The sequence below is a fragment of the Dermacentor andersoni genome, chromosome 4, assembly GCF_023375885.2.
Source record: "Dermacentor andersoni chromosome 4, qqDerAnde1_hic_scaffold, whole genome shotgun sequence".
Classification (NCBI taxonomy): domain Eukaryota; kingdom Metazoa; phylum Arthropoda; class Arachnida; order Ixodida; family Ixodidae; genus Dermacentor; species Dermacentor andersoni.
Genome location: NC_092817.1, coordinates 18,295,060 through 18,306,001, shown reverse-complemented (window position 1 = coordinate 18,306,001; position 10,942 = coordinate 18,295,060). Strand labels below are relative to the sequence as shown.

The 10,942-nt window shown below is 52.4% G+C and overlaps 1 protein-coding gene across 3 annotated transcripts in view; it reads left to right on the top strand.

Moving 5' to 3' along the window:
- The first annotated feature begins 851 nt into the window (after positions 1–851).
- Jupiter (microtubule-associated protein Jupiter) overlaps positions 852–10,942 on the top strand; it is a 71,762-nt gene continuing 61,671 nt past the window's right edge. For 2 of the 3 annotated variants that reach the window (XM_050182644.3, XM_050182641.3), the window contains exon 1: positions 853–1,209. In XM_050182644.3, coding sequence (XP_050038601.1) covers positions 1,151–1,209 — 59 coding nt within the window. In that variant the 5' untranslated portion in view covers positions 853–1,150. Of the gene's footprint in view, positions 1,210–10,942 lie in introns of all 3 variants that reach the window. The other variant, XM_050182640.3, reaches the window with a different exon arrangement.

Sequence of the window (10,942 nt, the reverse complement as noted above, 5' to 3'; positions counted from 1 at the left end):
GTCTTCGCCATGACGAAGACAAACCCCTTGTCGACATCATGGCCTCAGGTATCTCTTCTTCAGTCAATGTGTGTGTCAGCTAGAGGGTTTGTCGGCTCCTTAAATTAAGGCTGTGTCAACCTTACTGAAGGCCTTCGACGCTGGTCGACATACGCGACAGGCCATGAGAGCGACGACATCATCTGGACAAAAGCAATGGCGAAGCGCAGCGTAAGTAGTTCGGCAAGTGCTGCCGGCTCAAAAGAAGGAAAAAGAAACTGCGTGATATATGAAACACGAAGCCTGGTGTTCCCTTTTCATCACCATTATCGTTAATATTCCCGAAGCCGCCGTCAACGACTCTTCAGGGCAACGATGTAATGGGAGAGGGGAGCTCCGCAAAAGAAGCGAAATGGTGTCAGCTAATCGAAGCGCAGTGGCGGCTGCTGTGGATATCGTCGCCCCATTCACAAAATCAGTCGATCGCAAGGAGGAGGAGGAGGGCGAAAAGACTCCTCCCGCATTGTGCGTGTGTGAGTGTGCGTGAGGTGCAACACGCGCGTGCACCACGCAGGTCCGTGAGAGACTCTTTCCGCAAACAAACTACCAGCAAGCAGCAGCAGCACCGAGCGGGTAAGCCGGCATACGACGCCACGCTGCAAAAAGGCCGCCGAACCGCTGCTGCTGCCGCCACGCGTGCCGTCGAACTTGGTGTTATCTTTGTTTCTTTCCTTCCGAGAGAGTGAGAGCGAAAGAAAAAGGGAGAGGATGCTGCGTTGGGAGGACAGCTCTCTGAGAGGGTGCGCGCGGAGGAGGCGCGGCAGAAGGAAGGAGAGGGAGCGGTTGTTTCCCTCGCCCTTCATAAAAGGGCCCCGGAGCGGGCAAGAAGAGTCTCGAGGAAGCAGCTCGGCGCGTTTATTCGACTCTCGGAAGGCAAAAGCGCCGTTACGTGCAACGCACACACACGCACACACAGGACACCGGCGCCGACGTCGTCGCCCCTTTGGACATCAACTCGTTCTACGGGACAGAGCCTGTGCGCAGTGCGTTTCTGCGGCGGCATTGTTCCAAACAACCCCTCGACAGAGGCAGAGTAGCTTCCAGTGACGCCCAGGAACAGCCCGAAACACACACCCTCCGGCGTACTTTCGTCGCAGCACCAGCAGCAGTCATGGCCCCGGTGTACGATTTTCGCCACGTTGAATTGGATAAGATTGGCCGCGGAAAGAGGTGAGACCCGGTGCTTTGCGCCTTGATTCCGACAATAAGCGACTTGTTGAGCTGTGTGGTGGTGGCGACGAGCCATTTTACGGTGCTGTGCTGCTGCTTGCGAATTGAGTATAGAGAAAATTCGGGATCCTGGGAAAGGGATTTCGGGAAGCTGGATGCGTGGCAACAAGCCCCGGCGTTTCTGTAAGGGGGTCGCGTTTTCTAAAAAAACAACGTGGTTTTGTTAGCGAAGAGTGGTAGACAGCATGGGTCTTAAGTGCAGTTAGTTTCAATTGCGCAGGTGCACACTTTACAGGAGGTGAATGAGAAAAAAAAAGACAGATGGATATTTAGCATAGTAGCGCCCTTCACTTGTTCTCTGCGGTAGAGTTTTACTAAGAGCAGCGTTTTTACCGTCGAGCATACACTTGTGTGCCTAACTCAACCCACCGATCGTTCGGAAGAATATCCTTGTGGCTCGGCTCCAACGACAGGGAAGATATGCCACATTTAAATGCAGCACTACAGTTCCTTTTTGAGACTGCCAACATAGTGATTACGAAAAAAGAAGAGAATGTACGATTGCGACCTCGGAGCTTTGCCTTGACCAATTTTGAGTGCGAGATAAGGAATATGGAAGCCGAGCGGGAAATCGAGGTGATTGAATGCGCTACTGGTCCTGGCTGTGACGACGTTGGCTAAAGTTTCACTAGTGAACGCCCTTGGACTGAACTGCGACTATGGCGACACTTGCAGTAGTCTCGCTGTGCTGTCAGTGCATATAACTCATGTTTCATATAGCTTGACTTCGGAATGACAAAATTGTAAGCACATTTCGCGTATGAGCAAGAACAAGTGAAGGATAGCGTTACCTTATCTCGTTATATCTGGGTGTCAAAGGTGTTAGATTGATATTATCGCTCGATTTCATCCTCGTGACCTTTCTTTATTATTAATATTATTATTTTATTATTTTTATTTATTTATGTTTTGCAACTTCGGCTTTTACCATGCCACAGACTATGCGGTGTCTCAGTGATATATCTAAGTAGCAGTATTTGTTGTATCGAATTACTCCTGCTCTCTACGTGTGGATATGAGTCTTTCGGATAAATGAGACTTAAACTAATTGCGCGACGTAGCTCGCAATTTTCTTTTTATGCTATGGCCCGTACAATGCGTGATTGAGTAGGACATTTTTGTCTGAAATCCATCAGTGGGACATTCTGAACGATGCCCGCCACTTTGACGTGTCGCACGTTTCCAACAACGCGCAGTTGATTATGGAGAGCGTCACGAAGCAAAAGAGAACCACAGAAGCTCTGCAGCTTTTCCAGCCAAGCTGACGGTGTTCCTGGCCAAACGCCCGCGCGTTCCTTTCCGCTTTGCTTCCCGGCCAACTTGCAACACTGCGTCTAGAAGCCACACGTCCAATGTAGAGGCGCGCAGTGCCACTGTCAATTAGCGCGCATCGCAGGCTAATTGATGACGTCCCGATGCTGGCGACATCTCTTTACTTGCTTTCCTTTCAGAGGTAGATAAACAATCATGTTTAACGCAGTCTCCGGGCACTCTTGGCTCGTAGTCGCTTTCATATGACTTCCCGTTAAACGTGCCGAACGACGACGACGACTTTGGAATCGTGAAACATTGAGCGAGACGTGGCAAGCGGGAGCCGTAGATTGTTGTCTCCGAACTACAGCTTTCTGCTACGTCGACCGTTAACTTCCAAACCACGCTGTTTATCATTTAGCTTCTTCACTGACACTGTTGCAAAACCCGTTTCATTCCCTCTCCTTTTTCCTCTCGACCAGAAAGTAACTTCCGCGTGCAGAAGGAAACCGAAGAAGAAACGTCGGGTCCCTTGCATCTCAGATTATCGAAGCTCAACGTTTATTCCCGTATACGCGCTGAGGTTTTAAAGAGGCTTTCCAGATATGAGTAAGGCTTCGGCGTTGTCGGCACGTGGTACTACAACGTGTTTATCGCAGAAACACGAAACCGCATGACGGCACGGGGATACAAGGAGCGTGAGAACGCCACGCGTATACTACCGGCACCAAGGGCAGCGCTCCGCGCATCCGGCAGTGCCGTTATCCACGGGGCCGCCGCGGCGCAATCAACCTTGCAGCGGCGGCGACGCTATGTGGGAAAGCCGACCGAAGCGTGTGCATGCGCGCTCGGCAAGAAAGCCGCTCCAGCGCCGGCAGGTCAAAGTACGCTGCGCTGCGCGCACTCGCCGCGTTATGCGAGGGGTCAGGGCATAATTCCTACCTCCCAAGAAAAGAAGACGCCTCGCTAGGCTGACGATCGCGCGTGACGAAACGCAGCCTAAACATCATCGTCGCCGTTGCCAAAGGCGCAACTCTCCCTCACCTTCCCTTCCTCTCTCTACGAAGTACCCCATTACATTATGCAGCAGGGAGCCCTGCTCGTGAGAATGGCGCAGAGCTCAGCGCCTGATAACAACAATACGCGAGAGGCGGTCGGGCAACTCCGTACGTAGTACATACATAACGTTACGGAATGCCGCCCTCCCCTTCCGCCCGTTTAACGTTACTCCCGTGTGCGGGATTACTTGTTCCGTTTCGTTTACTCCGCGGTAATCACGACGCGTCAGGCTCCGATTGATAGGAGGGGACCTGAGAGCCGCCGTAAGCGCGCCTTCCTTTGATATCAGCGGGGTGTCCGTTGCATGGACGCCCAAGCCGCAACGAGCAAACGCATTCCAAGAAGCGCCAGGCACGCAGGCAGGCGAGGTGAGCGGTGTCGGCGAACTCCAGCGAGCGGGTGAGGAACGCGGCGCGCCGGCAGACAGCTACAAGGAGCGACCTGCTGCGGCTTCGCGTCAGTTGCTGCCGCGAGACGCAGCCGGCCGCTGCCGAAGCCGATGTGCGCCGTCTGTTGCTCGCCCCTCGAGGCTGCCTGGCGGCCGGCCGTGAGCAATTGTGCCCACGGGTGGAATGGAGGTAGCCCGACGCTCCTGCTGCGTGCTGCATATGGGGGTTCGACTAGAGGCAACAGGAGCAGCAGGAGGAAACGTGGTCTCGTCTCGAGCGATAGGAGAAGACCGCTGCTGCGAGTGAAGCGGGAGGCTACAGGGGCTCCCCCCGTGGGCGCGCGAGCGGGCATACAGTCATTTAGCGGCCGATTCCTGCTGCTCGCCTGCAGAAAGCAGCCAGCGAGTGTAACTTAGGCTTGCTTCTTATTTTCCTCTTGCCACGGCACGAAGAGAGAGCACGCGTTCGCGCCTGTGCTCTCTCCTCCCACCCTTTATTTTCTGCACTTTTCCGGGAGGAAGCGTGCAGCGGTGACGCAGGAGAAGCGCTGCAACAAAGCGACCTGGCACGGCAGTTCTTTTCTTCCCTTCCCCTCGGCGTAGAGTTCAGCTGTGCACGGAAGACCGCGGCGCAGGGAAAAAAATAAAGAAAAAGCGCGAGCGCCCAGAAAGAAAACTCGCGGTGATGATCACGAGCGACGCTGGTCGTCTGCCGGCGACGGCCTGGGGTTACGCGAGAAAAAGAGTGAACCTGTTCTACCACTCTTGCCGAGTAGCGCGCGCGCGGCCACGCACGCCGAGGATGCCGCTGCTGCGCCTCTTTGCAACGGAAGAACGCGCAACCGCGAACTCGAGCGAGCGCCGTCGCGCACGCTTTAAATGAAGGAAGAACGGTGGCGAGAAGCGCGAGGAAGTCGCTTCTGTTGCGTGCCAACAGGGCGTGCTCTGCCTCCCTCCGTCGCTTCCCGGTCCTCTCGTTGCCAGATGTCCCGAGGGATGCGATCGATTGAGCGGTCTAGACATTGCCGCCAGAACGTCTCGGAAAGTGGTGGACAAACGGGGTGCACCTGTCACTGGAGGAGCGGTCGGACGGACTTTGAGTCGCTGAGGCGAGGCTATTCAAACAGTGTTCGTTATAATAGCCTGACGTTTTAGAATTGACGAGCATTCGTTAGATAGCACGCGTACTCGGCACTAACTCTGCACAAGTGTGGATGACGGAAGGATAAAAGCAAAAAGGGAAAAAAAGAAAATGGACCCAACTATGGGAGGATGATTGCCTAAATAAAAAATATCAAGCGATCGCTTCCCGGCAGGGTCTACTGGTCAATGTTATGAGGCGCGTGGGTGCTGTGACAGGATCGGCCCGAGTTACAAACCATGGTAAAGCTATTGGGGGAACACGCACATAATGCACTGGTGTCAGACCGACCTAGCTTTGATTATACACTATCTCCAGAATCAGCCCAGTGTACTCGGCCGTTCACGCAATGTGGATGGAAGAATCAAAGAAGGCTGCACTTTAATAATGAAGCATCGTGGACCGTGTTGAGAATATGGTGAGTCTAGAACTCAAGGAAGCTCGACCGAAGGATGTAGGGTCTATTCAAAAACTTGCAGGGTTACCGCTACCGTGGACGGAGGGAACGCAATACCGTTAGCATTCTGCTTGGCGCATATGTCAGTGGGACGACTCTATAGGTGAGATAAAAGCCTCAACAACTTTCTGCACCATGTAAGTGGGCCAGTGCCAGGAATGCACCGCTATCTCTGTGGTCGTTGACTTTCGGAACAGGCGAACACGCTCTTGCACAATGTGTTAGAAATCGTAAGCACCATCGCCATGCAAGTATCCGTTCTTCTTATCCTTCAAAACACAGTAAACCGCGAGTGCTGTCACGGTATAGGCCGAGCAAAAGAGGAAGTGCATAAGCTTCTAATGGAAAATGCACATGTCCCATGTGCATGACATGACGACAAGCGAGCCGACGCTTGCCCATCGATTCTCCGCTTGGCTTTCTTTGACAAGACAAGGCATCCACCTTGTGATGAGCGAGGGACTATGTGATGAAGTAGATTTAGGCTGCACCTAAGGATGCGATGGTCTAGACCTCCCCGCGCTATACTATAAGCAACGTGCGCAGTTTAGACCTCGGTGAAACCAATATAGTTGCTGCTGAAGGAATCACAACTCCCACGTGATGCTCATCATAGATCGACACCAGTCAAAGCCAGCAGTTTTCTGCATTTCAGACGCACCTTCAAAGCGCATTACCACCAGGGTCACTATTATCGAAGCTGTCTAACTCCACCATATTATAAAGAATTGCCATCTTGTCTACTCTGGTTGGCTCACGAGGCTGCTACGACTTCTCTGGTTGGCTCAAAAGGTCAACATGGCTAAGTTCGGCAATATGGCGCAATTGGACAGTTTGCAGAACACAGTTACTCCACCGCGGTTCGGAACGCCATCTCGGCATCATCATTTCCGATGGCCGAGGCCTAGCTCTTCAGCCACGACTCTCATGTGCGCCGATCTTGAAACGACCCTGTCAAGCCAGGTGACAAACGGGCTCACGAACCACATTACATGACGGCACGTCTGGACGCTGGCCACTGCAGCTGAGAGAGCGTCTCCCGAGAGTTTTATGGGCACGCAGCACGCATGGCAGGCGGATACCGACGAAAGGCTCCTCGATTCGTGCGCATGTGCGCGCGTTGTACCCCCGTCGCGTAGGAGGCTTTTCACCTCGCTGTGAGAAGAAAAGGCGCAGAAGAAGCCGGGCTCCTTCGCTGAGCGATGCGCCGGAAACCATCTGCTCCGCTGCCGACCCCCGAACGGCGCCGCCATTGTGAGGGCCGAGCCCGAATGGGAGCTCGCCTGAATGCGGATCGCGGGCGCACGACGCCCGTGTAGGAGCGCCGGCGGCAAACAAAAACGTACGGTTCCGGGAGACGGAAACATTTGCGCCAGCGATGAGTGAGAGGGGGCGCAGTGAAGGCCCCGCGGTGAAAGAGGAAGCCAGGTGCTGCGGGGCGACGCCCCGGTGCTTCGACGGCCGCCGGGAACAAACGTCGTTGTCGATGTCGCACGTCGTGCCGCGGCCTCGCCGGCCAGCTATACCCGACGGCCGAGCGAGCGTCGCAAGGCGTGGTGCCGTCGCGCCGGGGAGCGCTCGCTAATGGCGTCGCAAGACGCTGCTGTGGATCTCGGCGCGGCTCACATCGAAAGCTCCTTGTTGGGCTAGTCGGTGTATTCGACCGAAATCCACGCCTCTATAGCGCTGCAGGTGACCAAAATAATCATCATAAAAAATCCTGATTAGAGCACTTAAGCTATCAGTTATTTCCATTCATTCATTCATTCATTCATTTGTAATATATGGACTGTTGCAAACACGGAAAGCACTAAGTCCATGAGAATCGCTTGCTGGTCCTAGTCTGCTCCTTCATCTTGTGTCCCTTCTCGCCAGCTTGTCGTATAACCGCCAGGACAAAAAACAATTACGCCTGCTTCAAATCCGTATTCACTTTCTACGGGCTTTCCACGTCATGATGTAAATACAAGTTGAAACACTGAAGCTGCGAACGTGCGCGCTAATATTCCCGCGGGCGAGCGCTACACCTCTCAACCGGCGCGGCTTGGTGTAGTCGAAGCGGGTCGATGATCTCTGAATGACGTTCCCACAACTTTTGATTTCGTTTTTATCTACTCTGACGCTTGACTTCAGGTTCAAGTGAGAGAATCGGCCTGTTGTACAGATACATTGTCGGTAAGTATAATATGATCACTTTGCGTGCATGCGGGTGTCTCCTGCGTCAGGTTGGTCATTTGAGATATGTCCTTATGCAAGTGCCGTCGTATTGCACACAACTGTAATCTCTCTGCAGTACGCTATGTTGTCTCTTGGCAGTAAGGTCCAATGTTGGGCGTATATTCACCACAGCAGCGCTGAGATCGTGCTTCAGCATTTGTTCACTTCACTGCCTTAAAAGGATCTCGTTATGCAAGAGGCCTGTCCTACGGTTCTTATGTTACCCTGTAACTTCCTTGAATTCGGTTATGCCTGTCGTGTAGCGCACTTTAGTGGTTCTTTATTTTTCAGATCATTCAACACTGCTTTAGTTGCTGTGTTCGAATAGAACAAACCGCGGGAATGTCGTAAATTCGGACCTAGCTTGCCGTGTTTCATCGTATCTCGTCGCACTCTCTATCGTCCTTTGTTATGTCTGGTCTAATTCTCTTCTGGTGTATTCTGTTCTATAGGTAGGGTAACGAGGTGCGGTAGCGTTGTTCCTATATATACGTCGAAGGGGGTGAACACTCTCTAGTTTTTTTCGCGAGGTCGTGCAATCTATAACGCACGCACCCTTATATACACGGCAATCCTCGAATGCGGAACGGACATTGCCTACTTACTCGTCTTAGGCTGCTGGCACATCCTGTAAAGCGCCTTGGCAAGAGCTCTCACGCGCTACTCGTCGCTCGCACGTCTGTAAGTGGTGCGTGAAGGGGCGACCTTAAAAAACGACAGGCCCAACGGGACAGAGCAAAAAGGAAAATAAAGAGAAAATAAAAGCACGCCGTAAGGCGAACAAGAGAGACAGTAGATGCCTGCAAGGAACCACGAGGAAAGCGAGGGGGGGACCTGCTGGCGCATGCCGGTGCGTGCGACCTTTGGGGAGCCGCGCACATGTGACCCCGCGCACGACCGCAAACGCGCGGGCAGGGAGACGATAGTCGTGGCGTGTGTGGCTGCTCGCCTCAAACTAGACGAGTTGTCGCAACGAAAAAAAAGCGTGCAGCGCTGTTGCGAGCCTAATGGAGGGAGCGCGAGCGTTCCAGTGCGCCACATATCTCTCAGTGATATAGCTATCGACTGTCGCTGTAAAACCATTGGCTCTTCACTTGCTTGGATGTGTCCGGATTCATCGCCGACGGCGCTTGTCGTGTTACATTTGATACACACATAGATTCGCACCTGTATATACATAGTACACTCGCCGAGGCTCAATTCTGGCGAACATCCTTATATATCACGGCGAGGAAAACTCGAAGACGGGACCAAAGGTCTAGGGACACAGAACACAGCGCAGTTAGGCTTGCTATCATTCTCGCTGTTTTTTCGCTCATGATAAGTCGGCAACTAGCTCACTTTAGATCGGAGCTGTATGTACCTTTATGTGTGTGCATGTCAGAGGCAATCACCCAGAGCTACTCCAGCTTATCTCTAATGGTCCTGTGCTACACGTGTCAATTATTCAAGGCATGTCATCTATGCCGAAAGCGCAGTATAACCGCTAAGCCTCGACAAAGACAAGAAATCCTTTGCTGGGCTAAATAAGTCCGTGTGGCACAGACTGCGACTAGTTACTCCGGAGTAATTATATTTTACCTTCGCAGTGTATCCATGCCATCCCTCCAAAGTTTGGAAGCTTATCGTTTCGGTTATTTGGCCAACTCATGCTCGTGTCAACAGCTGCTTATTATCAGGATTGCCAGCGCGCGTTGACTGATACTGTATGAGCTCGCCCTGTTCGGCCTGCTTGAACTCGCTACTGTATACGTGTAGCAAGTGCCACTTGCGACTATCCTCTCGGCTGCAAGAATAGTGGCCGCTTCGGCGCGGCTCGCGGCGTTCTCGATAATGCACGCTTTTAGTAAGAGACGGCTCCTACAGCGCCGTAGAGTCGTTTCGCAGGTTTGCCTTGACTCCGTACCACTTGTCTTCACTTCGTCGTGCTTTGATGTGTTTGCATCTTTGTTGTCTCACGAGCCTCAGTGGGCGTTCAACACCACGCTCTGTCCTTCGTGTCATTTCAGTCGACTTAGCGCCTGCTTGCATGCGAACCATGCAGTGTCCTCGCATGCTTGTGTCAACGAAAGTGCCGCAGAACGACTTTGACTTTCGCCCACTCTGGTAAGCGCGCGCGCACAGAGAGTTTCCGTTGTTCCGAACGCGTGCGCAGCTTTTGCGCACGGTGCGCTAAACGTGAATTAATTAAGTCAGCATATATAAGCGCACTTTTGCGACGAGGCGTATTCCGGGGCATCGTGTTTCATGGCCTATTGCGCATACCCTAAGCATGTCTCAATACCCAGAAGAGATGAACACGTGGCAGGCACGTTTGTCCTCATATGGGCGTTTTCGAATTTCACCTAATGACAGCTGTGACGACCCAGTGTCACTAACGGCAACTTGGCCGGCCCGTACTCTAGTATTCGGTGTTACAGTTCATTGCGTAAGTTGTCGATGGTACGCGAATCATGTGTGTCACTGACAATATCAGCGACTTTGGTTCAATATGCGTGAACGCATGCTAACGACTAATTTGCCGATGCGGTCTTGCGACGCACGCTGATTCAAGCTGCAAAATGAACAGAAATTCGTGGTCTTACTGAAACAGAGGCATCACACTGGGCAGTCGGCTCAGTAGCTTAACAAAACAACGGCTTTCTCATTTTGTAGGAGCATATATATATATAGTACGCAACCGAGACAATATTTCATCTCGCTGTGGGGTCACCATGGAGCTTCGCTTGGTTCTTTCGTCTATGCGTTGACGGGAAGACACGTCCGGGTCGCTGTCTTAAAAAGAGGTCATATAACCTTTGCTCAATGCAAATATGACAGGCGTCAGTTTTCACAACTGCCCTATAATTTAGCGCAGTGCCACGGGAACAGATAATCGGTCGCGTGAGGCCTATGCATCGGACTTGAAATGTAATCTTATATATTTGCCACTTCAGACATCGAAATGGGGCCCGCTTATACGCTGTCTCGTGCGTATAATATGTATCGTGCGTGACGCACGATACATATTATGCGCACGAGACTTCGATACCAAACTATATATACACGCTTTGACATTTGATGAAGCGAAACAGCGTAAGGAAAGACGGGACCGGAATGTAGATCGGCTGGACAAGACCCGCACTCGCCTTGTCAATTCTATCTTGCGTCGTGGTCCTTA